General features: G+C 41.1%; 1 protein-coding gene across 3 annotated transcripts; it reads left to right on the top strand.

Annotated features, from left to right (window-relative positions):
• Window positions 1-7471: 7471 nt before the first annotated feature.
• zgc:113279 (uncharacterized protein LOC553749 homolog) lies at window positions 7472-26547 on the top strand. Of its 3 annotated transcripts, none has more exons than XM_050074051.1 (12): window positions 7472-7550; window positions 7636-7792; window positions 9833-9954; window positions 11224-11248; window positions 12890-12936; window positions 13058-13205; window positions 13319-13631; window positions 14476-14581; window positions 15730-15876; window positions 21031-21091; window positions 21394-21557; window positions 23087-26547. In XM_050074051.1, exons 2-12 carry the CDS (start codon window positions 7645-7647, stop codon window positions 23117-23119), a joined length of 1314 nt encoding a protein of 437 aa, XP_049930008.1. In that variant the 5' UTR covers window positions 7472-7550; window positions 7636-7644; the 3' UTR covers window positions 23120-26547. The 3 variants fall into 3 exon arrangements, with proteins under 3 accessions (XP_049930008.1, XP_049930017.1, XP_049929999.1); XM_050074060.1 differs by having other exon boundaries at window positions 7633-7792; window positions 13058-13190; XM_050074042.1 differs by having other exon boundaries at window positions 7633-7792.
• The last annotated feature ends 254 nt before the right edge of the window (window positions 26548-26801 follow it).

Here is a 26801-nt window from a genome sequence, read left to right as displayed (position 1 = left end):
GATAGTGATGCAAATAACCTAATTGTGAAGCAGGCTGCAAAATCTGATGCAGAGGGGGAGGGAATATCACCTACTTGGCGGAGGTCTGCACTCTCTGAGTGCTTTTCTAGTTTACCATGTATTTAGCATTTGTTTAGCATCATCTGTCATCTGCAATATATCGGCAAAAACCAGCCTGCAACTCAGGACCAGAATCAACGAACATCCAGTAGAAGTCCTATCCACTGAGCTGATCCAAAATTCCCTAAAGCTAGACCCTTCCAGGAGGCCAGACATCCAGCTACTGCACTCAGTTTCTGTTGCATTGTAGTTAACCCCAGCCGCAGACATACAGAAACAAAACTTCTTCAGTGTGAAAGTTAATTTGTCCTGCTTTTTATAGACATCTGCATGTACCAGCACGACGCTCTGGGACACGCTTTGTCATATTTTGTCCTTTCTTTTCTATTATTCTGTGTATAGTTGTGTTTTTTGTACATTTGTATTTTCTTATGTTCTGCTATCATACATTGGTGTTTGATGATGTTGTGATATGTACAATACTCATATGACAGATGATAGTGATTTGGTCGTCAGGCCTCTGCTCCTCAGAGTTGATCTCATCTAATTAGTGGCAGCAGCTGACTGATTCATCACCTGGTAGGAGTCTGTCTGTGTCTGTATCTGCTCTGTGAAGCACTCATGTCAGTAGCTCTGATGATAGTCAAGGGCTGAAACGTCTGCTGCTGTTTTTACTCACTCTATATCTCTTTTTTCACACCTTTTTTTTCCACAGATGTCTTAAAATAAAAACGTTATTTTTGCACTGATCTCAGCCTGTGAACGTTTTTGTGGCTTTCTGTCCTAGTCACATTGGTGAGCGTGGATCTCCGCTACCACCCTTTCTTGTTTGTCCATTGTACCGACGCACCCAAGACAAACTTTTTTGTTGCCCTAAGTAGGTGCAGTTTCACAGCAGCCCTAATATAAGACTTTCCACCAGGGAATATCAAGGGATATCAAGACATCACTGCATTTCCTGCCAGAAAGTGCCATGAAAGTGTTTGTTTTTTTAATTGAAACATCACTGTGTTTTCTAGTGATCTAAAAAATTGTTTTTTATTGAGACATTGCTGCGTTTCCTGCCAGAATAATGCCATTTAGAGTGACTTTTTTAAATGAGACATCGCTGATTTTCCTGATAGGATACTGCCATGAGAAGCAGGTTTTTTTTTACAGAGACATTGCTGCGTTTCCTGCCAGGATAGTGCCATGAAAAAGGTGTTTTTTTATTGAGACATCATTATGTTTTCTGCTGGGTTAGTGCCACGAAAAGTTAAGACATTAAACTAAGACATTATTAAGACATAGCTGTGTTTCCTGCCAGGATAATGCCACAAAAGGCAGGTATTTTTAGCCAAAACATGTCAAAAACTCAGCTCAGTGGCCTAGCGATAGAGTGTCCGCCCTGAGACTGGGAGGTCGTGGGTTCGATCCCCGGCCGGGTCATACCAAAGACTATAAAAATGGGATCTATTGCCTCCCTGCTTGACACTCAGCATCAGGGGTTGGAATTGGGGGGTTAGATCACCACGTGATTCCTGAGCGCGGCACCGCTGCTGCTCACCGCTCCCTCAGGGGATGGGTCAAATGCGGAGAACAAATTTCACACACTCAGGTGTGTGACAATCAGTGGAACTTTACCTTTAAAACTTTTCCTAACCATAACCAAGTGGCTTTTGCTGCTTACCACACATTAACCACTGCACTGTTCAAATATGTACAGAAATGTATGGTCTGAACATATCACACAATACATAATCATGTAGAAATGTTGGGCATCTGTAGTTTGCAGAAATGCCAACATTTTTTTCTGGTGTACGGGTTGAGCTCTTACGCAGGTCTAACCCTGATGGACGTTAAGATAAGTGAGGCCATTAAGTGCTTTAATCAGAACTTTAAAGTCTACTCTAGTGTTCTCTAAAGATTAGAGAACATTTCCAAAAGTTAAACAGATTTGTGCAGCAAAATTGTTCTGTTTCTTCCTTCTGACTCCATTAATCATCTCATGACCTCAGTTTTATTCTGTGAGCCTCAGGGGGAGGCCCGGCTGAGCTACCCGACTAAGCATCTCAAACTACCTCCACCTTGAGGAGCTTCAGCACTAAAATGCTGCTTCACACTGATGCATCGATAACAACAATCTAACAAATCAATGAATTAATACTACATCAGTCACAGAGAGCACTTCTCTGCAGGATGTCTGGTATTAGTAATGCGTCTGAGTACCTCTTCCACCCATGATGATTTCCTCCAGATTAGCCCCGACCACCTGATGAAATCTTACTGATCATGCAAAATAAAAAGAACCATAAGAACAACAGCTCTAACACTCTTATTCACTCCATTTAATCAGGAATGTCTCCTGAACATGATGTGTCTTATTCCAAACTGGAACAGAAAGTTCTCAGAGTAATAACCCTTCATCATACACTGTTGCAACACCGCTTCCATTCATGTCTCCCGCTCTAAACACTTCACTGTCACGCTAATTATACTGCTTCGTGTAAAGGCCTTGTATCTACAGATGACGTCTCGCATAATATAAGTAATTTTCCTTGTCAGTCTTTCAGGTACCGCACGCAGAGTATGATAGTCATGATAAGTGTTCTGCTACTGTCAATGCAAGGAATTCACTCTGTGTAATTATTCTTTAATTACAGGAATTATTGGGCATATTTTGAGGCCTGTTTGAAGTTTTTCTGGTGTTTAAGCACACTGGGCACAGGGTTGATGAATGAAAAAAACACTGACAGGTAAAATCTGACAAATATTAAATATTGTTAATCTGTGAAGTGATCCCTAATATATCTGCAATTAAAATGGGAGCACAGGAGATGTAAATGATTAATTAAAGATGTAAATATGCATTCATAGGTTGTTTATCCAACCGGGTCCATGGTCCGACAGCCCATTGGTCCGACATCCCATTAGTCCGACGGTCCGCGGTGCTGAACGGCTCCCGGCGGGCGTATTTNGGAACAACGGGACTTCGGAACAATGGGTTTAATATGGTCGGAACAATGGGCTGTTGGACTAATGGGCAGTTCCCATCCAACCAGCTGCCCATATACAGTAGTATACTCTATGTAATATGGCATATTGACGCCAAATAAAACTTTGTCAATATGTCATTGGGCAGTACAACAACAAAAACTATGGATTTTGTCCCCTATTACTTATTAAATTGCTCCAACAAACCCCAGACTTTCACCCAGGACCTTTCTGTATGAATATGAGGCTGCACTATATCGTTTTTTCCTAAACCTAACCATGTGGTTCTGTTGACGTCCTGGCATTGGTTGTAGCGCCCTCGAACGTAAACAGCAGACGCAGGGGATACCTACCATGTAATATGTAGATGTTAAGTCCACTAACAAAGTGGCCATATGTGACAACTCAGGATGAGAACATGTCGGATGAGCCTTTCGGTGCTAAACAAGCTTGATCAAAGAGCACTGCTCAACATGACATTCTCCAGCCACTAAATACATGGACCTAACATTCATCAGGTGAAAAAACTGTATACAGACCAAATCATGACCACAACCAGAGTGTATTGAGACTGAGACAAGACCAAGACCTTCAGGGGTTGAGATCAAGTCATGACCAAGACCAGAGTGCATCAAGACAGAGACAAGAGCGAGACTTTAAGGGGTTGAGACCAAGTCAGGACCTGGACCAGAGTGCTTCGAAACCAAGACAAGACCAAAACACTGAGGGGTTACGAACAAGTCATGACCAAAACCAGGGAACACCATGGCTTTCAGTCGGTAAGACCCTATCATGACCAGTGTATTGAGAACGAGACAAGACAGAGATTTTGAGGGGTTGAGACCAAGTCATGACCAAAACCTCTACAATGCTCTACAACTTACCCATTTTATGTTAAGTTGGACGAAGAGTTGCATGACCACTCATCATTTTGCCCTTTGGAAGGAGATGTGTCAAATTCTGCTGACAGTGATATCTCCAGCTGTACTGACACAACCACTAAAGTGAGGACGTAATAACTGTGCCCGAGGCAGTGATGAAATCTGAACACAAGTGGTCAGCTGGAGACACATGATAGGCACAGATTTGAACAGGTGTGTCTCTCCTGTCCACTTGTGATTGGACCACCCAAAATGCGTGTTAACACCAGGTCTAAGCGTGACCAAATGATCTTAAAGATCCACGTTCCCATGAAAACACCAACAGAAAAAAAAAGACAAATGAAGTAAAGGAGCGAGCCATGAGCCAATAGATTGCATGGCAATATCAACAATATTGACTAATGCAAGTTTGTGCTGTGTTAAAGAAATAACATCAAAGTCAGCTCACTCAAAATATGTAGCAGAGAGCCGGCTCTTAATTTTGAGTGTAGCAGGTGACGTAACGTCAACATAAGTTAGAGTTAACATTACAATCAGAGCTATTTTTCAAAGTATTTTACACCATAGTACATCTGGCTTTGACATGTACTGTGAGCTTACAGCAGAGCCACTTCATCAGTACTGTTGTAGACAGAGAAACTATCAGATGGCCTCTACTGTCTCTCTGTCTACATGAACTGCAAACAGCTTGATCAGGAACACTACTTGCCATATGTATGATGCTAACCACACATTCATACTAATTTATACACTTTTCCTATGCTGTAAAGCAAATCAGCTGATTTTGGCCCCGATCACATGGAAAGCACGTTAGCAGCTGGAGGCGGCTTTTTCTAATTGTCTTTAACCTGAATGAAACATTTTGCTCGCTGTTTTGGCATTGCTACATGCCTCGTGCTTCTGCTGAGTTTTTGCTGGAGTGCTCTGAACTCCTCGAGTTGATTAAACTTCAACTCAGAGCAGAAAAGGTCCTCATGAAGTAACTCAGTTTTATCACTATTTAATTTGAGGAAGTTGCAGGAGAACCAGACTTTGATTGCTTGAAGGCAGTCAGAGGATGAGGTGGGTGGGAGGTTGAAGTTAGGTTTGGTGGACAGATAAAGCTGGGTGTCATCAGCATAGCACTGGAAGTGGATGTTAAATTTACGGAAGATGTAGCAGAGAGGAAGAAGGTAGATGATAAACAGAGGAGGACCCAAGACAGAACCTTGAGGAACACCGGTAGTGACTGGACATGATAAAGAAATTACAAATGATATCTTTGTTGTAATGTTCAAACAAATGTTGTTAAAATGCACAAACTTCTGATACACAGTATTGTATCAGAACCTGTCATTCAGTACAGATAAACATAACTACACTATGAGACATGCTGCTGGAGGTAACTTTACACTGCCCAGAGCAGGAACAAAATGCAGTCAGACAAACAGTAATGTACAGAGCCATGTATGACTGGAATTCACTCCCTAAATACATCAAGCAAAGAATCAGTAACTATTCAAATGGAAAGCTGTGATTTTGGCATGTTTATTTTGAAAACAAATTGGAATTGCAATCTTTTGAATTGGATTTGGTCTGAAGGAGTGAATGACAGAGTGAGAAATAAACTTACAGCCTGAGCATGAAAAGTATTGTCTTTCTGACTGAACTTTCGCTAGAGCTCCATTTCCACACAAAGCTCAGCATTTAAAACTGTGGACGTGAGCGGAGGCTACGATCAAATCGCACGTCGTGATAGACAACATGGGACGATTGGTGTGGACCATCGTGTAGTCTGTCATGTGTGTCGGCCAAGTCAGGCACGATTTTATGACCCCACAATCATCTAATCTGACATAGTGACTGTCAGTACTGGCAAAAACGTTATGTAGCATGAACCAGGCATTATGAACAACTGTTCATTTGTAGCAGAGATGTGCATGTTGGTAAAATAATAAATAATAATAATTTCAAACAGTTTTAAGAACATTTAGCCAAACTAGAATGTGTTAGGTTGTGCCCCGCTCTCCCCTATCTTTTCTTATCTTATCTAAAGCAGAGATATTGGATAAAGGAGATACCCCACCGTAGGCTTATCCAATGTTAAGAAAACGGTTACTCTTCCTGTCTCCTAAGTGGGTCTCGTTATCTCTCCCTTCAATCAGAGCTTGTTCTCCCTCAACCCCGGAGTCGAGCTCGCGACCGCTGCAGGAGGCATCGCCTCTGTACATGGGGCGCCGGCACTATCCACTAAGCTACCGACGCCCCAACGTCATATGTTTTCTAATTTGGGTGGTCTGAAGTTTCTTCTACTGTGTAATTATAATGTTGATCGGATACCTGTCTCTCTCTCAAATTTCCATAGGCAGATGCTGTTGGCCTGGTCCCTTATTTATAAGCATAATTTTTCTCCTAATAGATATTTTATATGGAACAATAAGGATGTTTGTTACAAAAAGAAATCTTTATTTTTTCACAGTTGGTTCAGGAATGGTATTGTGCAGATGAATCAACTTTTCAATAAGGAGGCAAAACTCTTTGGTTACCAAGAATTTCTTTGTCATTATAAGATCCCTGTGACCCCTAAAGATTTTGCTGTGGTTTTTGATGCCATTCCATCTGGTGTTGTTATGCTCTATAAGGGTTATATCTCTCCTCCTTCTATTACGACACCTTTGCTTGATCCAGTTGACACACCTATAGGGAAAATATGTTTTCAACCAGCGTCCTGTAAAAATAACAAAAACATCCGCACTTTATTCCAAACTGATTGTATCTCTGTCCCATATGTAATTGCAACCTGGAATAAGCATGTTCAGGACTTATGCTGGGAAAAGATATGGTCTCTTCCTAATAGATATCTACTGGTTAACAAAGTTAAAGAAATTTCTTTTAAGATCATTCATCGCTATTATCCTGTCAAGGCATTTCTAGTAAGATTTAAGAAGGACATTGATGTGTCTTGCACTTTCTGTAACATGCACCCAGAGACTGTCTTCCATTTATTCTGGACTTGTGAACACACTCGGGCTTTGTGGCAAGGCATCTGTCATTTTATATTGGACTATATCTATGATGCCTTTGTACTTTGTTTGAATGATGTATTATTTGGCTTTACAAATTATAGGAGAGAATCAGATGATGTATTTCTTCTATGTAATCTCATCATATTCCTGGCCAAGTTTTATATTCATAAATGTAAGGTGTTGAAAATAAAACCTTCCTTTTGTACCTTTAAAAAGGAGGCAGAGTCCTACATTAAAACACTATCCACCTCTTGCAATAGAAAAGCTGTGAAAACGTTGAAGCTGTGCTCCAAATTTAATGTACTGTTATAATTTTAATATATATTCTGTGCACCATTTTTATTTCATATTTGTGTTTTGTTTGTAACCCCTGGCGTTGTATATCTGCTTGTTTCTTTATTTTCTTATTACTACTGATGTTTCAAAACATGATATTTGTGTACATGATGCTGATGTTGAACAAATAAAGGTTTATTGGGAAAAAAAAAAGTAGGCGTAGTCATCCTCACCTGTGGTGGAAGCACATATGATGCAGTGAGCCAACACTCACCTGATCAGACAGGTGTTGTGACTCTGAGCGAGCTGAGTCCTGAAGGTGAGCGGTGAAGCTACACCCAGCCCCGGGAACTGGGTCAGTATTTGATTTTAAATTATTAACATTAAGAAGCTGAGCTCCCGTTTTTGTTTTTTAACTTTAACATTATCTTGTTTAGTAGTTGTGCAACATGGGAGGACGGTGCAAACGCAAGGAGCCGAAGGAGGACATAGGAGCTGAGCTCTCTCCGCTGCCAGGGGACACCGCGGCGGACCTGGCCGAGCCACACACACCTGTTCCCGGGTTGAAGGCGCAGAATGTGGGCGGTAGTAAGAAAGGTAGGGCAGCTTGTTCAGGCAACAATTTACCGATTTAGAGGCGGTGTCTGCGGGTTTATTACTTCTAAGGTGTTGTTCTTCTTATAAACGACGACTTCTGGTCTTATAACAAATGTCACTTTAGTTTTGTACTAAACAGGGCTGCATACAGCTATTTTCTTACACCTGTTAACATGGCAGGCGTTTAAACAAAGATATCCAAGTTAAAATTCTACATATTTATAATAGCTTCTAATACGGTCACATTAATGTTACATTACTCTCATTTAATGCGAGTAATAAAGACTAAATCATAGAAACTTCTCTGGTACCACAAAAGCCTCCAAAATGGCCCCAAACTTTGAACCAACAACTCCCTAAAACACTTTAAATAACAAAATCATCAATGATAGCAGAACTGAATGAGAATCTTCAGCTTGAGTTGAACACCATCACCATTAGGGTGAAAAAGGAATAAATTAGGGGAGACCGGGGCTAGTTGTCACACTCTGTTTCCATCCAAAAGTGATTCGAATCATTGGGAAATGCGCATCAAAAGAAACACAAATCCTGTATGTTTCCATTAAATGTACGGACTTTGGAGAAAACTACGAAGTCGCGTGAGTTTTCCGCAGAACCGGAAACAAAACAAGTCTCGCATTCTTCTTCTTCTTCTACGTTTTCTGGCGGTTGGCAACCAGCTTGTAAATGCATTACCGCCTTCCCGACCCGGAGTGTGGATATCACCATGGAGTGAGGTGCGCTACGTCAGACTTAATTCGAACATGTTTCCATCCCCCGTTTTGTGAATCAACATTTTTTCGAATCAACCAAAACCCGGCTAAAGCGAGCGTATTTTAGTTTGTGCGAATCAGGGGATTTTAATCCGAATTTTGGCGTTTCCATCATAATTTTCCGATGCGATACTTCTGGATGCGCATCTAAACAGGCTGATGGAAACATGGCTACTTTTTACTCTTGTGTGAATTGCCTTATCTCAAAAACATCTTTCAGTTGTCATTCCTACAGTAAATGAAAACTTAAGGTCTTGACTTGAAATGGGTGTCCCTTTCATTTTTACAACCTACTGTGACAAGAAGTGATTAACCATCAAAGACACTCTGACACATATGGGGCTGGTTGTCACAGCAGGGTTTTGAATTGCCCTCTGTAATGAAAGTACAAATTACAGTGCTGAAAAAATAATCTAGCCTTTTATTAAAGCCGTTGTTTCATGACAATTCATTAAGAATATAACATTAAATTAAACCGTGAGATTGGAACAGATTAATCGTCATCACTATGAGCAGGAACTTGTGTTAAAATGTCAAACAGCCTATGTTGAGGTATGTAAGAGTTTAGATACGACGTTGTTTTCTAGTGAGGAACTTAAGTGTCTGTGTGTGTGTGTGTGTGTGTGTGTGTGTGAGTGTGAGTGATCGAAAACACCTGAGAACATATGGACTAAAACATGTTTGCCATGCCAACTGTCTCTCTGAACTGTCTCATGTTACCATCCCCAGCTGACCGCTTGATAAACATTTTAAGCTAGCTAGCTAGTCGGAGAAATTGAAAGTGTTATAACCATTCCAGGTCTCACCTACTTAACATGATACAGGCCTACTTAGTTATTTCCTGCCACAGCTGTTGGCTTGAGCAGATACTGACAAATGAGTTGTCAGGATCAGATTATGTTGCTACGATCAGGTCACTATTCTTGGCAACAGACAGTACAGATACAGGAAGAGGATAAAGGTGTGCTTCTGCAGTACTTAGAAAGTGTTTGCCATTTCATTACATACTGACGGAGCTTTTTAAAATCTGTTTGAGGTTCTTTAATTCATATTAATCTATTTTCGTTTCAAGATATGTAGCGTCTGACAGTAAGATAATGGCTGCCGTCATATAAATACTAGTCTGGGTATCACTCACAGGCATGTGGCATCGCGAACAACAGTTTGTCTCCATCGAAAGCTGTGTATTAGATGAAAGGGCAGCTGATTCTGTGTTGTGTAGTTTCATCCTGCCATAAAGGTTCATCATCCACTGTTTCATCACCAGGTGGAAGACGTTCCAGTTACGATAGCGATAAGGTCTACCTCGGAGTCCGTGTCAAAATGCCGGTGAGGGACATGCTGAGAAAAATCCGCACAGCCCAGGGCTTTGAACCTCAGGATGTTCAGGTACCTTAGTGTTTGTTTGTGTTTGTTTGTCCATGTGGACTTTGCTTAGTGACGAAATAATCATTTTAAACATGAGAATCACTAAGACCAAAATAACATTATTGATTGATTTATTTTTTACCCAAACCCTGATGGATAAGTTTACTTTCTGTGTCGTATTTTTACAGTTGGTTTCCTGGTTGTTTGCTGCATGTCTGTTGTACTTTTGAGGCGTTTTTTTTGCGTCCTCAGATTTTGCTGCTCAGTGAGCACTCTTGACTTTCAGCTACTCCTTGGTACAGAGGCTCCGAGATAACATTATCGTCTCTCTTCTACTTAGGAGCGGTGAATTCACAGCTCACTGATACTTATACGACACAGTCTCTGGCTTTTGTTTGATGTCTAGTGTTGGCAAAAAATGTAGTTGCACATTTCTGATCCATCGTTAGTGCCATTAGCTTGTTTACTGTATAATGTAAATGCCATTGTCACACTGAATGTCCCGCTGAGCCCTGTTCAAACTTTAAACTTTATATGAAAAAAAAGAATCGTTGAATATTCATATTAAACTGCTGAGCATAATTCGACTGACATAATTTTGAGTTGGGTAAAGCCCTACTTTTTAGTGAATTTATTTGGTGTAGCCAGAGTTTTAAATGCGTTGTTTTTACCTACCAAATGTGCTGTAGGTGTAACAACTCAAAGTACTGATATCAGACATCAAGCAGTTTCCTTTTGTCTCCAAGACATTACATCTACACTCTTAATAGGGCTATATCAAACTCAGAATGATGGCAGTCGAATCAGATTCGGCTGTTTAACACGAATATTTGACTTTTTTTTCCCCATATAAAGTTTGATCAGGGCTCAGCAGGACATTCAATGTAACAGCAGCATTCCTGTAATATAGCAAACAAGTTAACTGCGCTCACGACGTATCGGAAATGTGCAGCAACATTTTTTGCTGACCAAGCCACAGACTGTGTCGTGTGAGCTGTAAAGTCACGACATCTGAGCAGAAGAGAGACAATAATGTTATCTCGGAGTCTAACGATGGAAAGTCTCTCCTCCTCTGTGCCGCTGGATCACATCAGCAGCTCCCTGCGCCACCGAGTAGCGTGAAAGTCAACTGAGGGGTCTCTGACTGATGACTCAAATCTACGACTTTCATCCTTAACTCTTAGCAGGGAACTTAAATATTGGTGACTGAAAATTCTGAGGCATTTAAAAGACAATTCACACTAATGCAACTGTTTTTTCTTTGCTCATCACACAAATGTGTGAACACAGGAAATTTACGGCAAAACAGACAAAGGTCAGTAAAACCTTCATGTATGAGAATTACAGCTGAAATACATGGGACACGGACGTGGTGTGACACGTCTGCAGAGCGCATCCATTATAATCAACTGAAGCAGCTACACGGCTCTTTTCTAGTTTTACACAGCTGGTTTATTTTTTCTCTGCACACGGGTGAAAAACGAGTACAAAGTTTTTTGAAAATGAATACCTCATTGTACTAGAGGTAATACCATGCAGTGGGGCAATACTGGGGGTGTTTCACATTGCACATTAAAGTAAATCAATTAAATGAATCCACCCTGTTGTTATAACGATCCAGTTAATTAATTCAGTGCCAGCTGATATAACCTACATTTCCAAACCCTGCATAAACAACCGCAGTATCACTGTACAAAACTCAAAGCGGCAGTAACCACATGCTACAGATAGACTCTGCAGCAGGTAGAAAAACCCGCTCCACCCTGCCCCACCTAGGTGAAGCGTCCGGTCCATACCACATGTACTTCAACTGTTAATTTAGGTGTGGTGTCATGTAGATATTTGCTCCTCCTTTAATAGTTGTTGAGCTACGCTGGTTTTCAAAAGTTTGGTTCGCTGCAGTCAGACAGTTGAGAGGACTGCTCTGTACTTTTGATTGGTCTTTGATGCTTTTAGGTTTTAGAAATTCCTCTTTAAAAATAGATGTTATTTTGTATGAAGGGTTTGTTTTGTACACTGAGAACAAAACGCTTTACAATGGTTCAACAAGACTGACAAGTGAAAGGGCAGAAAGAGACAAAGATCCCTCTGAGCAGCAGCTCCACAGGAACAGAAGAAATCAGCACTCATTGGGCTAAAGAACCTGGAGACTTCACATCAAAAACTTGTGCGCAGAAAAGGTTCCTGTTTCACTGTTAAGTGCGCAATAATGACTATAACAAACTGGAATTAACCTGCAACATGTTGCTTTAGCATAGCTATTCTTCAAACACAGTCTAAGGTTAGCACTAGTGGATTGGATCAGCTGAAACCCCTATAGACTAACAAATAACAGTTTAAAGGGACAAATCAAAAATACATATTGTCCCTTTCACTTGTGGTGCATTTTATTAATCTAGATTGTTTCGGTGTGAGTTGCAGAGTGTTGGCGATATCGGCCGTAGAGATGTCTGCCTTCTCTCCAATATAATGGAACTAGACTGCACTCAGCTTGTGGTGCTCAAAGCGCCAAAAAAATACTTTCACAACCAGGTTGCTCAAGATAATCCACAGGCCTTGTAGTGGGCAGTTTTATGTAGGAACTATTTTGTTTCTCTGAACTACACCCGCCAACTGTATCACCATGCAGAAGGAAGCGTGCATCTACTCAGCTAGCTCAGTGGTGCCAGGTGAGCGAGCAGTAGATGCACGCTTCCTTCTGTGCAGTGGTACGATTGGCAGGTGTAGTGTGGTAGAAAGGAAATGCCTCCTGCATGAAACTGCTCAGAAGAAGAAAAACATCAATATAACAGCTGATTCCAAACTTTTGAACAGCAGTGGCTCATGAATCAACAGGAGGGAACAAAAACCTGCAAGACACCAGCATGCAAAATGCCAATTAAACTCTCTCTCTGCTTCGAGGAGAAACTTACTGTATAGCACTCTCAGACCTTAAACTTGACATTTTCTTCCTCAGGAGGGAAAACACGAGTCAAAACTCGCACAGGACGCCGAAATACCAAGGTGAGTGTTGAGAAATTCTAGTTTCCTCAAGCTCTACGTAAAAAAAAGGCTTCTGGTAAACTGTAAATCATGTCACTTTGCTATATGAACTCTGCATACATCAGCTTGCTTTGGCTTTCAGAAAAAGCACGCGATAAAAAGCCTGGAGGAGCTGGCAATCATCGTTGAGGTGTTGGAGGAGGATCTTCGGAGCAGCAGCACGTGCCGCTCCCCTCCCCAGTGTTTGTCTTCCTACAACCCTCCAGTGTCTCCTGGTTGGTCACCATCTGGTAATTCATAGTGACCAGATCCACATTAATATAGTTACTCTTTAAGATCTCACCTCGATTAATATTTTAGCAGCAGCTACTCCCTCGCTCAAGTCCCATATTTTCTCATCAAGGTTCAGGGTACAACAGTGACGAGTCCGATGAAATGATCCCCAGCCCGCAGTCCTACATGACCTACTCACCAGGCACAGCAGAGTACCAGCAGGCCCTGTCCCCTCCTGGCTTCATGCACGCCAGCTTCCAGCCGTCAAGCTTCAGAAACAGTGGAAGAGTTGGTGGAGGGGAGGAGGAGTGGTTTGATCCCCAGAACCACGCCTGGAACCTGAACAACTCTGCTTTCTTCTGGGCACAGCTTCAGAAAGAGGAGAGCCAGCTCAGTGACATCTGTGACACTGTACTGCTGGCCCCTGATGACCACGGCAAGACGTAAGTTTAGTGCATGAATGTCGTTGAATGTGTGTGGAAATTATGCAGTACATTGACCAATTGGAGGGGAACTCTATTGACAGGTTTTGAAGAGTTCTTTTGCATATGTGTAAAATGTTGTACATGTATGAAGCCATTTGTGAAATGTGATAAACGTCCTCTAGTGATGTCATTTGCTTCAAGTTCACGTTTATGTAGCTAACGTTAGCTAGAGCTTCAAATCACAGTGTGTCCTCCACCTCACTCCCCGCCGCTACAGACCACCTCGCTAGCAGAAGAGCGTGCTGCAGCTCCAGAGATGGACCCCCAATCAGCGGCTGCAGCCAACACAAACCCCAGCTCCTGGGGAACGGACATTCCCAACTCACTGTCACATCAACAGACTTTCTGTTGCTGCAGTTACACGGGTTAGACCCTGTGCTGCACACTGGCCACCAGCCTGCTGTGACACCTGACACGGGGGAGTTTGCGCTTACCGAATTCGAACCATTACAGCAGCTAATTGAAGCTTTGTCCCCCCGAGCTGATGCCTGCTCTTATGGGGAAGCAGTCCAACATGGCGGGGAGCGAGGCGGAGGGACTGATATTAGTAACGCCTGTGCTTTTCTTTATGGCAAGTCAACATGTCCGCTGTGAAACAACACCTATTGTGATTCTGTTTGTTGAGCTCAATCGTGCCGGCAGGCTTATGTCCTACTTTCTCAGCTTACTTTATGAAATGCCTCCAATAACCACATGGCTTATTACCCAGGGTCAAACCTGTTTTCCTCTTCGTGTGAGTGAACACCTTCACTGTGAAGTCATTTCTTTGTCTAAATATGTCTGATTTTTCTTTTCCCTCCAGAGCTCTCCATAAAGTGGCGTGTGTCGGAAAGAGGGCACTGGGCTACGCCATCGCCAAAAGGATGGCCGCACTCAACAGCCTGGACCTGAAAGACTCTGATGGAATGGTACAGTACAAAGCTTTTGAATAGAAATCTATTATTTCATTGTTGCCACCACATCTCAGGAGCTGGTGTGTACATTATATACACAAGAACGTGGCAAAGAAAGAGATTTTTGTAATTTGCTTCCATGTAGAAAAGGTTATAGAATACGATAACCTCATGTGGTTTTATAAACCATATTTGTACATACTGGAAATTTAGTAATTTTAACACTGATTCCTTCTGTAAAATGCATATTTAAGATTAATTAGTATGCAAATAAAACCATTATATAAAGACAAACTACGTGCACCTTCCACTCTCTGCAGCGCAAATTGACTGTGGATGGTTTGATCACATTGGCTGGATCACATAGAGTGCATCAGGGATGGCATGTTTTTGTTGGCCGGCGTGAAAGTTAACATCGCCCCATTTCCCTTGTTCTGTGCCACCGCATCACGTCTGCAGCTGTCTGTGCCAAAGAAAAGCGTGAAAGTCAACAGTGCTCAGTGAGCAGCAAAATCAGGAGACCAAAATGTCCCCGAAGTACACTGCACAGTATACTGACTAGCAAAAAGAAAACTAAAAGAAATGACTGCTTGTTGAAGTCGACTAGAAGCCTTCTCAGTTGACCCAGGGGTCTCTGACTGATGACTTGAATCTCCAACTAGGGGCAGCCCTAATTTGTTCTTACAACATCAGGTTCATGTGCTAATGCTAATGCTAACTGCCTGACTAGCGTCTTGTCTCCCAGTTTTTTGAGTGATGAATACACACTACCACCGCTTGCAGGTGGATAGTTATTTCCTCTCACGCATGCACAGAACATGTGTGCTAGTTGGCAGTTGGCTGGAGTGTAATCAAGCAAAACTTTTTGGCCGCGACCCAGTCGACCTGAATTGAGTCGTCATGTGGGTTTGGTGTGTTTGGGCCTTTAACTGCCATTCGATAGCCTGTTTGCACAATGTATAATTGCTGTATGCACACTCATCGATTATGGCAGGTGTATTTAAAGTAGATGATATTTAGGAAGCAGTGATCCAGAAGTCTCATGTAACAGCTGCATTCAACAACAGAAATTAAAAAAACGAACAGATTAATTGTGGCAGAGTTTGCATGTTGTGTCACCACTGGATTATCCCTGGTTTAATGTCATGGCCCTCTGTTCACAGACTGCACTCCTCCATGCAGCAAAGCACAACCACCACCTGATGGTAGCAGATCTGATCCGTTTGGGGGCCAACGTCAATGAGACGAACAACTCAGGGAAGACCTGCCTCCACCTCAGTGCTGAGAAGGGCTACATCAGAGTCCTGGAGGTGAGAGTCTTGGATTGGGAAAATGGGTTTGGGATGGGTTCTCTCTGGGACGGGATTTGAGCAAAACACATGAGCAAACAATGCGCCTCATCGTTGGGTCCGATTTGCAAATTACACTTACGCTGACTTATCAGCCAAGAGAATGACTGCATGTCGGACAATGTGTCTACTGATCCTTTCTTTCCTCATGACAGAGATGTCTTCCTGCTTCACAAACATATTCACAGATCAGATCAGGTTTACTTTTAACATGACCCCATTTGTCACAAGTTATTGGCTGCTACAGATATGATTTCCTTTGATCCAAACAAGTTATTCAGGTACATGTTTTTTGCTTTTCACGCCAGGAAGGTCTCATTTCAGTTGGAGTAAGTAAATAAAGTCATTGAACAGCTTGGATGAAGAGCCGTGACAAAAACCAACACAGCCGGTTTTGTAAGACACACCAACCGTGTGCAGCGCGTCAGTTATTGTCATGTGTGGAGTGAACACGTTACACGGTTTCAGCTGTGTGATGGATGAGTCACGCCGTGTGCGCTGTAGGGAACAAACAGGTTCAGTACTTCACATAGTGTACCCTTTTAATCCTAAAGGGACTGTGGTGCTCGTGTGTATAGAGATCACACTGAGGGGCAGAAACACAGAAGTTATAGGCTGTTATAGGTTGAATCTAATAGCTACTTGGGTAACATGTAATTACGCTTCACGCAAATATTTTCTCCCAGCTGTGTTCATTTTTGTAGCAGAGCTCAAATGCAAACAGCAGGTGTTTTTTGACGAGACGGATGTCTTCTCTCTGACAGTAGGAAAACATTTCAAAGGTCAAAACCTGTTTGTTGCAGGTACACTGAACACTATATTTTGGTGTCGCGCCACGTTTCACAGCAGAGTGGAAGCCCAGTTCGGGGAGAAGGATCAAGCAGTGCACGTTAATTGTCATGTCACACCGTCTGCCACACATGTTCTCGGGCCGTGTGTGCAAGAACCTGCTGTGTTTTGTGCCTAATTTCAGACTAGTGCTGCAACAGTTATACAATCAATCAATCAATCAATCAATCAGTGTTCATTTTGACAGCTATTTTAGATTTAGTCTAAGTCTTGAGACCAAAATGCTTTTTAGTTTTAGTCACATTTTAGTCATTGTTATCCTTCATAGTTTTAGCCACGGATGCTTCCTCTGCTGTCATTGAGCGGCTAACGTGTTGAGCTAACAACCGCCGCCATAACTAACAAACTCCACAAATCCATTCAGCAGCTCCATTGTCCACAGTCAGACACACACGGCTGGTAATTAGTTGCTGAATTACAGCTCACAACTCGCACCAATGGCTGACGCTGCTCCGGTATGAGTATTTTGCTGGCTAGCGAAACATCCAATAGTACAGACTATTTACTGGAGTTTACCAGCCTGTCGCTCATGTGGCATTTGAAGATATGCCGCATGACCACCACTAACTTTTTTGTCACGTCTCGTCTTGTCAACTAAAATGAAACATAGATTTCGTCTTATTATCAAGATCTATATTTAGCTCATGGAAAAGGGTCGTTGATGAAACATTTTCGTCAGAGTTTTTGTCAACAACATTAACACTGTAATTAATGTACTGATTTCAGGCAGCAGCTTTTAATTGATTTTCCCTGCAGCTATTTTGATAAGCAAAAGTGACAAACATGTTGGTTTCAGGGACCGGTTGCACAAAACACCTTAAGTTTTCTCCTTAAGTCTGACACTTAAGGCTTAATTTCTCCTTAAGTGAGGGACATACACAGTTGCACAGAAGCCCTTAAAAGGTTTCCTGAGTTAAGGGAAAAACATTAACTCCTTTACTGCGGTAAAAGTTTCCATGGAGATTGTTTGTTTGCTTGGACTCAGGCTTGTGACGCCTGTTATCATCTCACAGAGTTGGCTTATAGTTAGATAGTGGAAAAATGGCAGAAGTACAAACTTAATTTGATCCCCAAATACCAGAACACAAAAAACAGGAAGAAATTGTGACGAATATTTGTTCAGTAAGATCTAAAGTGTAAAAACAATATGACTTATCACCATAAACTCGGTCATGTTGCAGATAAGATAGAGTCAGAGGTACCTTAAGTTTTTCCCCTTGCTTTGGTTGCTAAGGTCTTTCGTGCAAGAGCCTAGGGATTCCTTCAGTCTAAGACCAAGACAAGAGAATCCCATAAATTCTTAAGTAAACATGTAAAGGAAACCTTAAGGAGAAGACTTAAGGGTGTTTGTGCAACCAATTTTATTTTGAGGAAACCTTAACAAGGACTTTGAGGAAAATCTTGACTTAAGATGTTTTTTGCAACTGGCCCCAGATTCTTAAATGTGAGGATTTACTTGTTCTACTGAATATCTTTGGATTTTGGTTAAAATGTCAGACGTCACATTGGGAACTCAGGGTTCCCACAGTCATGGGAAACCTGGAAAAGTCATGGAATCCCTCAATCTCATTTTTTAGGCTTTGAAAAGTGAAAGAATTTGTAAAAAAAATTGAAAAAGGCAAGGAAATCAGCTTCAGTTATCTTTGTGGATATCCTTCCACGTGATGCAACAGAATTTATTGTCTGTCGCTGGTGATGTATTGCAGCTCCAGTATCGATGCATCAGTGTATATAGTTTTGTTTACATCATGTACGTTTCTTCATTTCTCTGGGCAATCCGTCTCTCCATCCAAGTGTGCCAGCCAGCTGGAGACAAGGAAATTATGACAGTGTGGTTAAACATGTCGGGTCATGAATCCCAAAGCTTCCGTACCTGTGCTCCCATATTATCTTTATATTGTAGTGCATTTTTGAGATGGAGCAATGGACATGGACAGCCTGGGGCGATTTATTGTCACGTGGAGCGCCAACGTGCACTTTAGTTTCATTTTAACGCTCTGAAAGTAGAGCATGGTCGTCAGAAGGGATGCAGCGTTCTTTTTAACAAATTTACCCCAAATTAACATGTGGCGTAAAGTGTAGTATGTAATTCAGTTTGTGTTATATGTTGTGAATGGTCATGAAGAATTTTATCATGGGTCGTTGAAACACCATGGAAAGGTTTTGAAATGTTGTCTGTGAAAATGTGTGGGAACCCTGTGGGTCGGGTTTTTTGTTGTTTTTAATAGACTGAAAATTAGTTTAATTAGAGCAATTTAAAATTCTTCCAATGCTATTTTTTAAATCATACATTCCTCAACCGATGGATAGATCTAAGTGCACAGGAGGAATACTTTCTCAGCTGTCTGCCTGAAGCCAACTGAGGGCAGCAGGTATGGGGTATGTGAATGGCACACAATGCCAAAGCGCAATAAATCAAATGGGTGTAACTTAATTAAATCTTGTGCATCCTCCACCAACCACACACACATCTGTGTTTGTGATGCCAACAAACTGTAAACAGCTTTTCTAGTTCATCTAATTCAGGTCATCAGCAGTGGGGATGGTGATGGTTTTGGGAGACGCTGGACTCAGTTGTCCACCAATCTGTCCCCTCTGTCCTCATCTAAGAGCACCAGAAGCACGACAGCTGCGGCGTCTCTGATTATGTCCAGAAACATGGCATCATATCTGTGCTGCCTGGTGCTGTGTTCACATTTAGACGGCTTCATTGTAATTCTGCACATCTCACACACGAACAGCTGCTCTGTGCACTGTTACCAAACTGACTGTGTGTCATTCAGAGCAGAGTTTCCTTTTAATATTTTATTCATAGATTTTCATTTTTTAAACAAGCAGCACAACAAAGGAGCCACCCTCCCCCCCCCCATCAGAGAGGAACAATAAGAAAAGAAAAACAACAACGATGCTCTTATAGGCTCTTATATGATCTGCACAGCATTCAGCACCAACTACAGAACAGATGTCTACACAGTGAGATATACATAAACACATACACACATGCTAAACGTACAGAGCGATATGAAGAAGCATATATATACATACATGCAAACGCTTTAGGCCTTCCTCAATAAATAAGACATAAATGCTGTGTTTCGTCAAACATTGCAGAGCTCTTAACCCTTTGAAACCTCAGCAAATTGGCTTGATTTCTTTTAAAACGTGGGAAGAAGGCAATGAGCAACCAAGGAAGAAATGACCACAAAAAAGCAAGAAATTATTAAAAAAGGGAGAATTAAAATCAAGAAAATTACTTGAAAAAAGAACGGAAAAAAGTTAAAAACGAACAAACAAGGAAATGACCCAAAAAGAGTGCTTAAAAACATACATAAATATAATTTTAAAATGTAATAATAATAATTATTATTATAAATAATAATCATTTTCCCTAGCTTATTTCTTTCCCCCCTAGTTTTTAAAAATAATTTTCTAAATCTATTTGATTATTTATTAATTTATTAATTTATTAATTTATTTATTTATTTGCAGTTTGTGGGACATTTTTTACCAAGTTGCTCATTGCCTTTTTTTTGCGATGTTTTTCGGAATAAATCGCTCCGATTTGCTCAGGGTTCAAAGGTTTAAATACGTCTGAAAAGTGTCTAAAAGCAGCACAAGAAAAGTGATGTCGCTCCGGGTTTCAAACGGTTAAAAGAAGGCACATAACCAGTTTTCCAAAGAGTTAAAATATTCCTTTTTGCCACAGCCATGCCATGTTGTATTGTCTTTTGTTACAAGTGCGATAAAGCTAAGAGATGTCAGGTCCCGCCCAAGATGGCAGTGTGTGGGTCTGGTGTAATATCAGCACAGGATCAGTGCAGCCTGTGAGGCACTTTAAATCGAATTAGTTATTGTATGCAATTTATGGAGCATCTGTTAATGTCTTGAAAGTTTCCCAGGTTTTATCACCAACCGTGATGCCAGGGTCTTTCTCCCAGGCTTCCTTTAAATACTGCGTGGAGTTTAATGCTGTGAAAAGGTCAATAAGCTGAGAGACAAGTCTCTTTGCGTCAGAGCTCTGATTCATAAGCGTATACAGTTCTTTGAGACTGATTCAACATGTGATATACTTGTGATCTAATCTCTAATGTGGAGGTAATGGAAGAAATGTAAACTTGAGAGTGCGTACTTTTCTTTCAACTGATCGAAGGTGGCAGAGCAGTGTTTTTAAAGGAGATAACAGGAAGTGATGGTCTGTGGTGCTGTCATGGTTCATACATGTGTGTGTGATTTATACCTTTAACCAGTGTGTATGTTTTCTTTTAGGTTCTGAGGCACATGATGATGGATGGTGTGTATGTTGACGCTGAAGCCACTGATAACTCTGGTACGTATGTAACCTTTGAAATCTTTAGGGTTCTTAAATAACGATGACGATACTTGTATTCATATAGCTCTTTCCCAAAACAGAAATGAAGCACAACATGGCAGTGAAAGCAGTGCTCTGTTTATTTGAATATTATATATTTGTATTTTTTAAGATTATTTTGATGGCTGTTTTACAGACTGAAGAACTGCACTGACAGTTTCTGTCTCCAATGAGTTCAGATCATTCAGTTGATGTGTGTGTCTCTGTCAGTCACCATTTTCCAGTGGGGTTAAGGACTGTTTGAATGTGTGTGTTCTCAGGAATGAGTGTCCTCCAGTGTGCCTCTGTGGCTCTGAAAGCCACAGTACGTGAGCTGGAAAGCAGCAAATCCCCCAGTTGCACCAGACTCCACACGCTTCGCCAAGAGCAGCTGATGGAGACCCTGGAGTGTCTGCTGCAGATGGGCAGCTACCTTCATACCATGGTACGACACTCTGTAACAGCTAACATGTTGGTCTGTTGTACATGCAAAATAAGCGTGTGAGGTCACTTATTATTACACTGAAATCAAGTGTTGTCCTAGAAATATCATCTTACAACATAAGAGCTGCACTTGAAATGATATTGAATAAGATGTGACCAAGTTACTAAGTTCCTACAGAGCCTGTAACCACTAACCAGCCACTACCTTACTGTGCGCTCAGACCAGCAGCCGAGCAGCTCTGTGTTGCAGCTGCACGCCCACAGCTCATTAACAGGTGTAGCCAGGAGACATTTGAAGTAATAAAACAGTGCCAAAGGCCACTAAGTGCATTTGTTCAATGTTTGTAGTTGAGCTTTTTGGCGGGGCAGCCCATTGTGAAGAGCGTGAACTAATAATGAGTCAACGTCAACTCTAAACTTGGTAAACAAAGTGTTCCTAAAATCTATTTACAAACCTAAAAGCCTTGTTCCTCCCTGTTCCCTCGTCAGGTGTGTTGTCAGAAAGTAATGTCAGGTATGCCGGTATGCCTTTGAAGTGTCATACAGAGGAATTTACATAATGAAGATGAGTAGACATAAAGGCTGGAGCCTTTCTACTCAACCTTTTTTTTCTCAACGCTAATCTCGCAGCTTCCCTTCAGGGACTGAAATGTCTCTCCTCCAGAGGAACACTGGGTTCAAGAGTGGAATGTGGGGCAAGACGATATCGCTAAAAATGCATCACGCTAAAAAAAACTTATATCAGTAACTGTTGAAGAGAGTTAATTGTAGTTTAAACCAGTGATTCACAACTGAGACCGTCTTGAAGAGGTGGTCTCAGTCTGGTTACAAATAAACTCTGTGTGGTGAGAAGGTGTTCCGACCTGGATGTGAAGCAACTGCAGTCACATGACACATTGTTTGGGTTAAACATGAGCATGTTACAGTCCTGGAGGATTATTAATGTGCACCTCCTCCTGTACTGCCTTAATATGCACATTCAGCACATCCAATGCATCAAAACATTGTTTTCTAGTTGGAGCCGCGCCTCGTTTTCAAACTGTATGGTTTGACTAAAATGAACAATGACAGCAATATAGTCCACGATGAGCAGCGCTAAAATCAACCTGCGTAGTTGTCCCTCCATTGTGACATTAGAAAGTGTCACATTTATCTTGCAAGTGTACTCTTCTTCAACGTTTGCTTTACTTCCTGGATTTTTCCCACATGGAAATTCTGACCAATCAAGAGCAGCTTTCTCACACAAGGTATTTGATCTGGTCCTCTTGTAAATGCTGCCGTGAGAACACGAACCAACTCTAGGCAATTATACAACTTTGGAACAACATGAGTCCCTGATTCAGACCAAAGGAGACGACTCTAGGTCTGAGAGCAGCCTTAGAGTAACAAGTTTCTATTGCACTTGATTAAAAGGAACTCGAGACTCGCTGTTTCTAGAGTACTACTGCATATATTTATGGATCTAGAGATTCATTGCACTTTTCATCCAGAACTTTGATGACTAACTCTCTTTATTTCCTCTCTTCACAGGGTAGCCAGAGTATCCAACCTAGGATGGGATGACCTCTTGGCACTTCGGCCCGGCAGGGCTTTTTGGAGACCCGACAGTAATGTTCTGAGTTGGTTCAGGCTTGAACTCTTGAATTTGAATGGAGAGACCACAATTAGTGGAGTTAATTTTCTCTCTTAGCTTGAGTTCAGGCCTGTTATGTAAAGCATCTGGGGTTTTGTGTGTGGTAAAAACACCTGACTTGCAATCAGGTGTTTATTGTAACCCACACAGAGACGTCAGGTGCCCATCAGCTGGTTTCTGTGAAACTTCCCTTGTTTGTTACATTGGAGTAACAAGTCGTCCTCAGTTAGTGTGTCTGTGGAGATCAAGATGTAAAATCCTATGAGAATATTTTTTTAAAGATGATAGTGTTGACTGTTAGAGCCATAGGATTTTTACATGTCAGATCTTTTCACTTGTACTTGAGGACATTTTAATACGTATTGTTTGGTGGTGGGAGTAAATCCAGTTTTATCTGACTGCCTTGGCATGAGTGAGCACATGTAGAACAGTCATGTGCAGGGAGTTTTGGTTCTGTTTATGTGTTATGTATTAGCATATTATCAAGTTTCTGAATTCGTCTAAACATGCAAACTGTACTCTGTCAGATGTGTTGTAATGTGGCCTGTCTTTTACCTGCTGTTTAAAGGAACAGTGGGTTGCTTCGTTACTGGAAGTTAGAGGAGAATCTAATCTAATTTAATCTCTGTGCGATCTGGAGAGAAGCGTCCAAAATGTGTTCAGCCTGGCTAGGTTAAATCAATAATAATAATAAACTTTATTTATAAAGCAGCTTTCATGCAAGAAATGCAGCACAAAGTGCTTTATAATAAGGGTATAATGAGCACTGAGAGCTTCACATGAAATCAGACAGAATGGCCATAAAACAGGCCAACCAAGCAGTTTAATATAAAGTGGTACACAGAAGGCATCATAACTCAATATTAGCAAAACCATACATTTCAAAATCATACAATAATTAAATCATAAAATCAAGTAAGATACAACATTTTAAAAGAATTACAGCAGCGTGAAGCGTAAAAAGAACGAGTTTTGTACCTGTATTTTGAAAGGCATAGCTAGTTAAAGTCTAAAGTGAACAGAGACACTTTTAGCTTTCTTTTAAAAATGATTAGCGTTCTAGCTTCCCTGATATCTATAGGTTGTGTGTTCCATAGCTTTGGGCATAATTGACAAAGGCTGCATCCCTGATCTTCTCCCAGCTCTTGTTAGGAACCTCCAACAACCAGCAGCAGATGATCGCATACAACATTTAAACATTTCGGGGAATATCTTATACTTTTGATTGGCTCTGCAACATAACCCTGCATTCAGTCCTTGTGCTAAGCTAAACTAAATTAGACTAAACATGTTTTGGACCATGTCTCAACAGAACGCACAGATAAAAGTATAAATAAATAAATTATGTATTATTATTTTTATTAGTGTCCCAACACGTTCTCATCCGGAGTTGTCACATATGGCTGCTTTGTCAGTGGCTTTTCGCGTCTACATATCACGTGCCAGGTATCCTCCTGCGTCTGGAGGATAGCCAGGACGTCAACAAAAGCACATACTTAGGTTTAAAAAAAAAACCATCATGGTTTCACTCTACATTCGTACGAGCAGCAAACACTGGGCTCCCGCGCAAAAGTCCAGACTTTGTTGGACCCATCCACCATTACTCCCACCCGCCTTATTGGGATATTCCAGCTCCTTTAATGAAGTGGTAACCAGCAGTGTTTCACCTCACGCCATCCAGCGGTATCATACTACCGTGACAGGGGCTTTTCTTCCATACCGCAGAAGATTACGTCCGGCTACATTACAAACCGATGCTGCCTGGCGGCTTATCATAGCGCCGCAAAGATGGCTTTTGGCATCAGGTGCCTGACGCCGAAATCACTGGCAAAGCAGCGATAATCGACGACTTCGGAATGAGCTGAAGTGTCAGGACACAGCTGTAGTCCATGTAAATGTTTTAGAAAATGAGTAGATGAATATTGTTGCTTTGAGACATTCGTCAGGCGTCACTGGGCGCTGTGCCTCAGACCGGTTAAAGCCGTGTGGTCTTTGCAGTCACTAATTTACGTGTTATTTTAAGTGAGCATCACAGGTATTCTTTTCTGTGTTAAACTTTGCTCAGGCAAAGATGCAAATATAAGGTAATGTGATGACCTATTCTGTATTGATCTGTAATGTGGTGGTGGGCAACAGTAAAAAGGATAACGTGACATTAATGTAGCCGCAAGCGGCAACATGAGGGATTTCTACTCAGGCAAAAGGTGCATTTTTTACTATTGAAAAAGATGTGAGTATTTTGATGTGATGGGTGGTCACTAAGTGGTTGACCACAGCTAATATGAAATGTGTTGACTTGGAACAAAACCTTAGTCATGTACAACACTTTGCAGGTTTATATGTGTACTGATAATGAACAGGGTAGTTTTGTTTTTATGCTGATTAAAATGAAAGTAGCTGAGAATTTAGAGATATATTTGTGTTCATGTAGAGTATTACACATTAATTTATATACCTATAATGTGGGGATTATATTGTAAGGAATCGTATCTCTTCTGAAAGTGCAATTGATCACTTAGGTGTTTGTTTTTTATCATTGATTATAGACCTTTTAGTGAAAAGTGAACTACTGATAAAACTTTTACATTTATTTTAATGCATGCAGATATGTTAGGGATTCTGGTTCCTGTATGTATTGGAGTACCGCATTTTCTCAAATAAAGCCTGTAGTCCAGTGAAGACCAGTTCTTACAGAATGGCCGCAGACGTGTACACCACAGGCAAATAAAGGCCAGCCCAAATGCAGGCTTAAGGAAAACAAGAATTACTGCCTTGCAGTTGTACGCCTCCACGCAATGGTCACGTTGCACTTAGTTTACATCCGTGTCCGTGAAAACGTGGATGCTTAACACACAACTTCCCCCCGGCAGCACAGAAGATCTGTACAATCAACACAGTTTCAAGGTGTACAGTATTTTCTATTTTCCAAGCTGAAAATGTGAGAAAAAGTGGTTTATTGTAGAAATCTCAGTAAGCAGTCATTGTGTAATACGCTGGTAAAGACGTCAGTAATTCGACCATCAGATTTTGTTTGTATTACTCTTTAAATTGAGCAATGTTTGATGAATGATTCAGACTGTCGGAACTCAGGTAGGGCTTATCTCCAGACAGAAATGATATCATAGTTTCAACCAGTTTTCTTCTTCCTCTTAAGAATTTCACACAGAAACACACCATCACAGATGTCAATAAAGAATAAGTTATGTGATAATACAGTAGTTTATTACGTTAACGTGTAGAAACGACTCATTTTTTAAGCAGTGATTCACATTAGTGATGGATATCAGTTGTTGTTATCACAGTTCATGCTTTTTGTATCAACCTGTTTGTCTAAAAGAGTTGAATAAACTTCTGGGTTCAGTAAACTTTGTCTTAGAAATGATTCATTGTTGCACTTGAATGTGCCACTAATACATTATAATAATAATAATACATTAATTGACAGGAAGGCAAGGCAGGGTAGTATGGTAGCATAGCTCAGAAGACGATCATTCAGTTTGTCATAGAAGCACCAAATTTAGTACATTATAGTTTAATATATGAAGAAGACATCGCAACATTGTAGATTGACATCCTGATGAGCATGGCGACAAAATCTAGATGCATCCAATT

This window comes from Epinephelus moara, chromosome 2, assembly GCF_006386435.1.
Source record: "Epinephelus moara isolate mb chromosome 2, YSFRI_EMoa_1.0, whole genome shotgun sequence".
Taxonomy (NCBI): Eukaryota; Metazoa; Chordata; class Actinopteri; order Perciformes; family Serranidae; genus Epinephelus; species Epinephelus moara.
The sequence above is the reverse complement of the archived record's forward strand: the minus strand, read 5'-3'. Positions and strand labels throughout refer to the sequence as shown.

Bases quoted from the DNA above. Each gene is read 5' to 3' on its own strand.
- zgc:113279 (XM_050074051.1), top strand. From the start codon at position 7,645: ATGGGAGGACGGTGCAAACGCAAGGAGCCGAAGGAGGACATAGGAGCT. The intron at 13,206-13,318 runs GTAATTCATAGT...TTTCTCATCAAG, and splicing joins TCCTGGTTGGTCACCATCTG to GTTCAGGGTACAACAGTGAC. The intron at 21,558-23,086 runs GTACGACACTCT...CTCTCTTCACAG, and splicing joins GCAGCTACCTTCATACCATG to GGTAGCCAGAGTATCCAACC.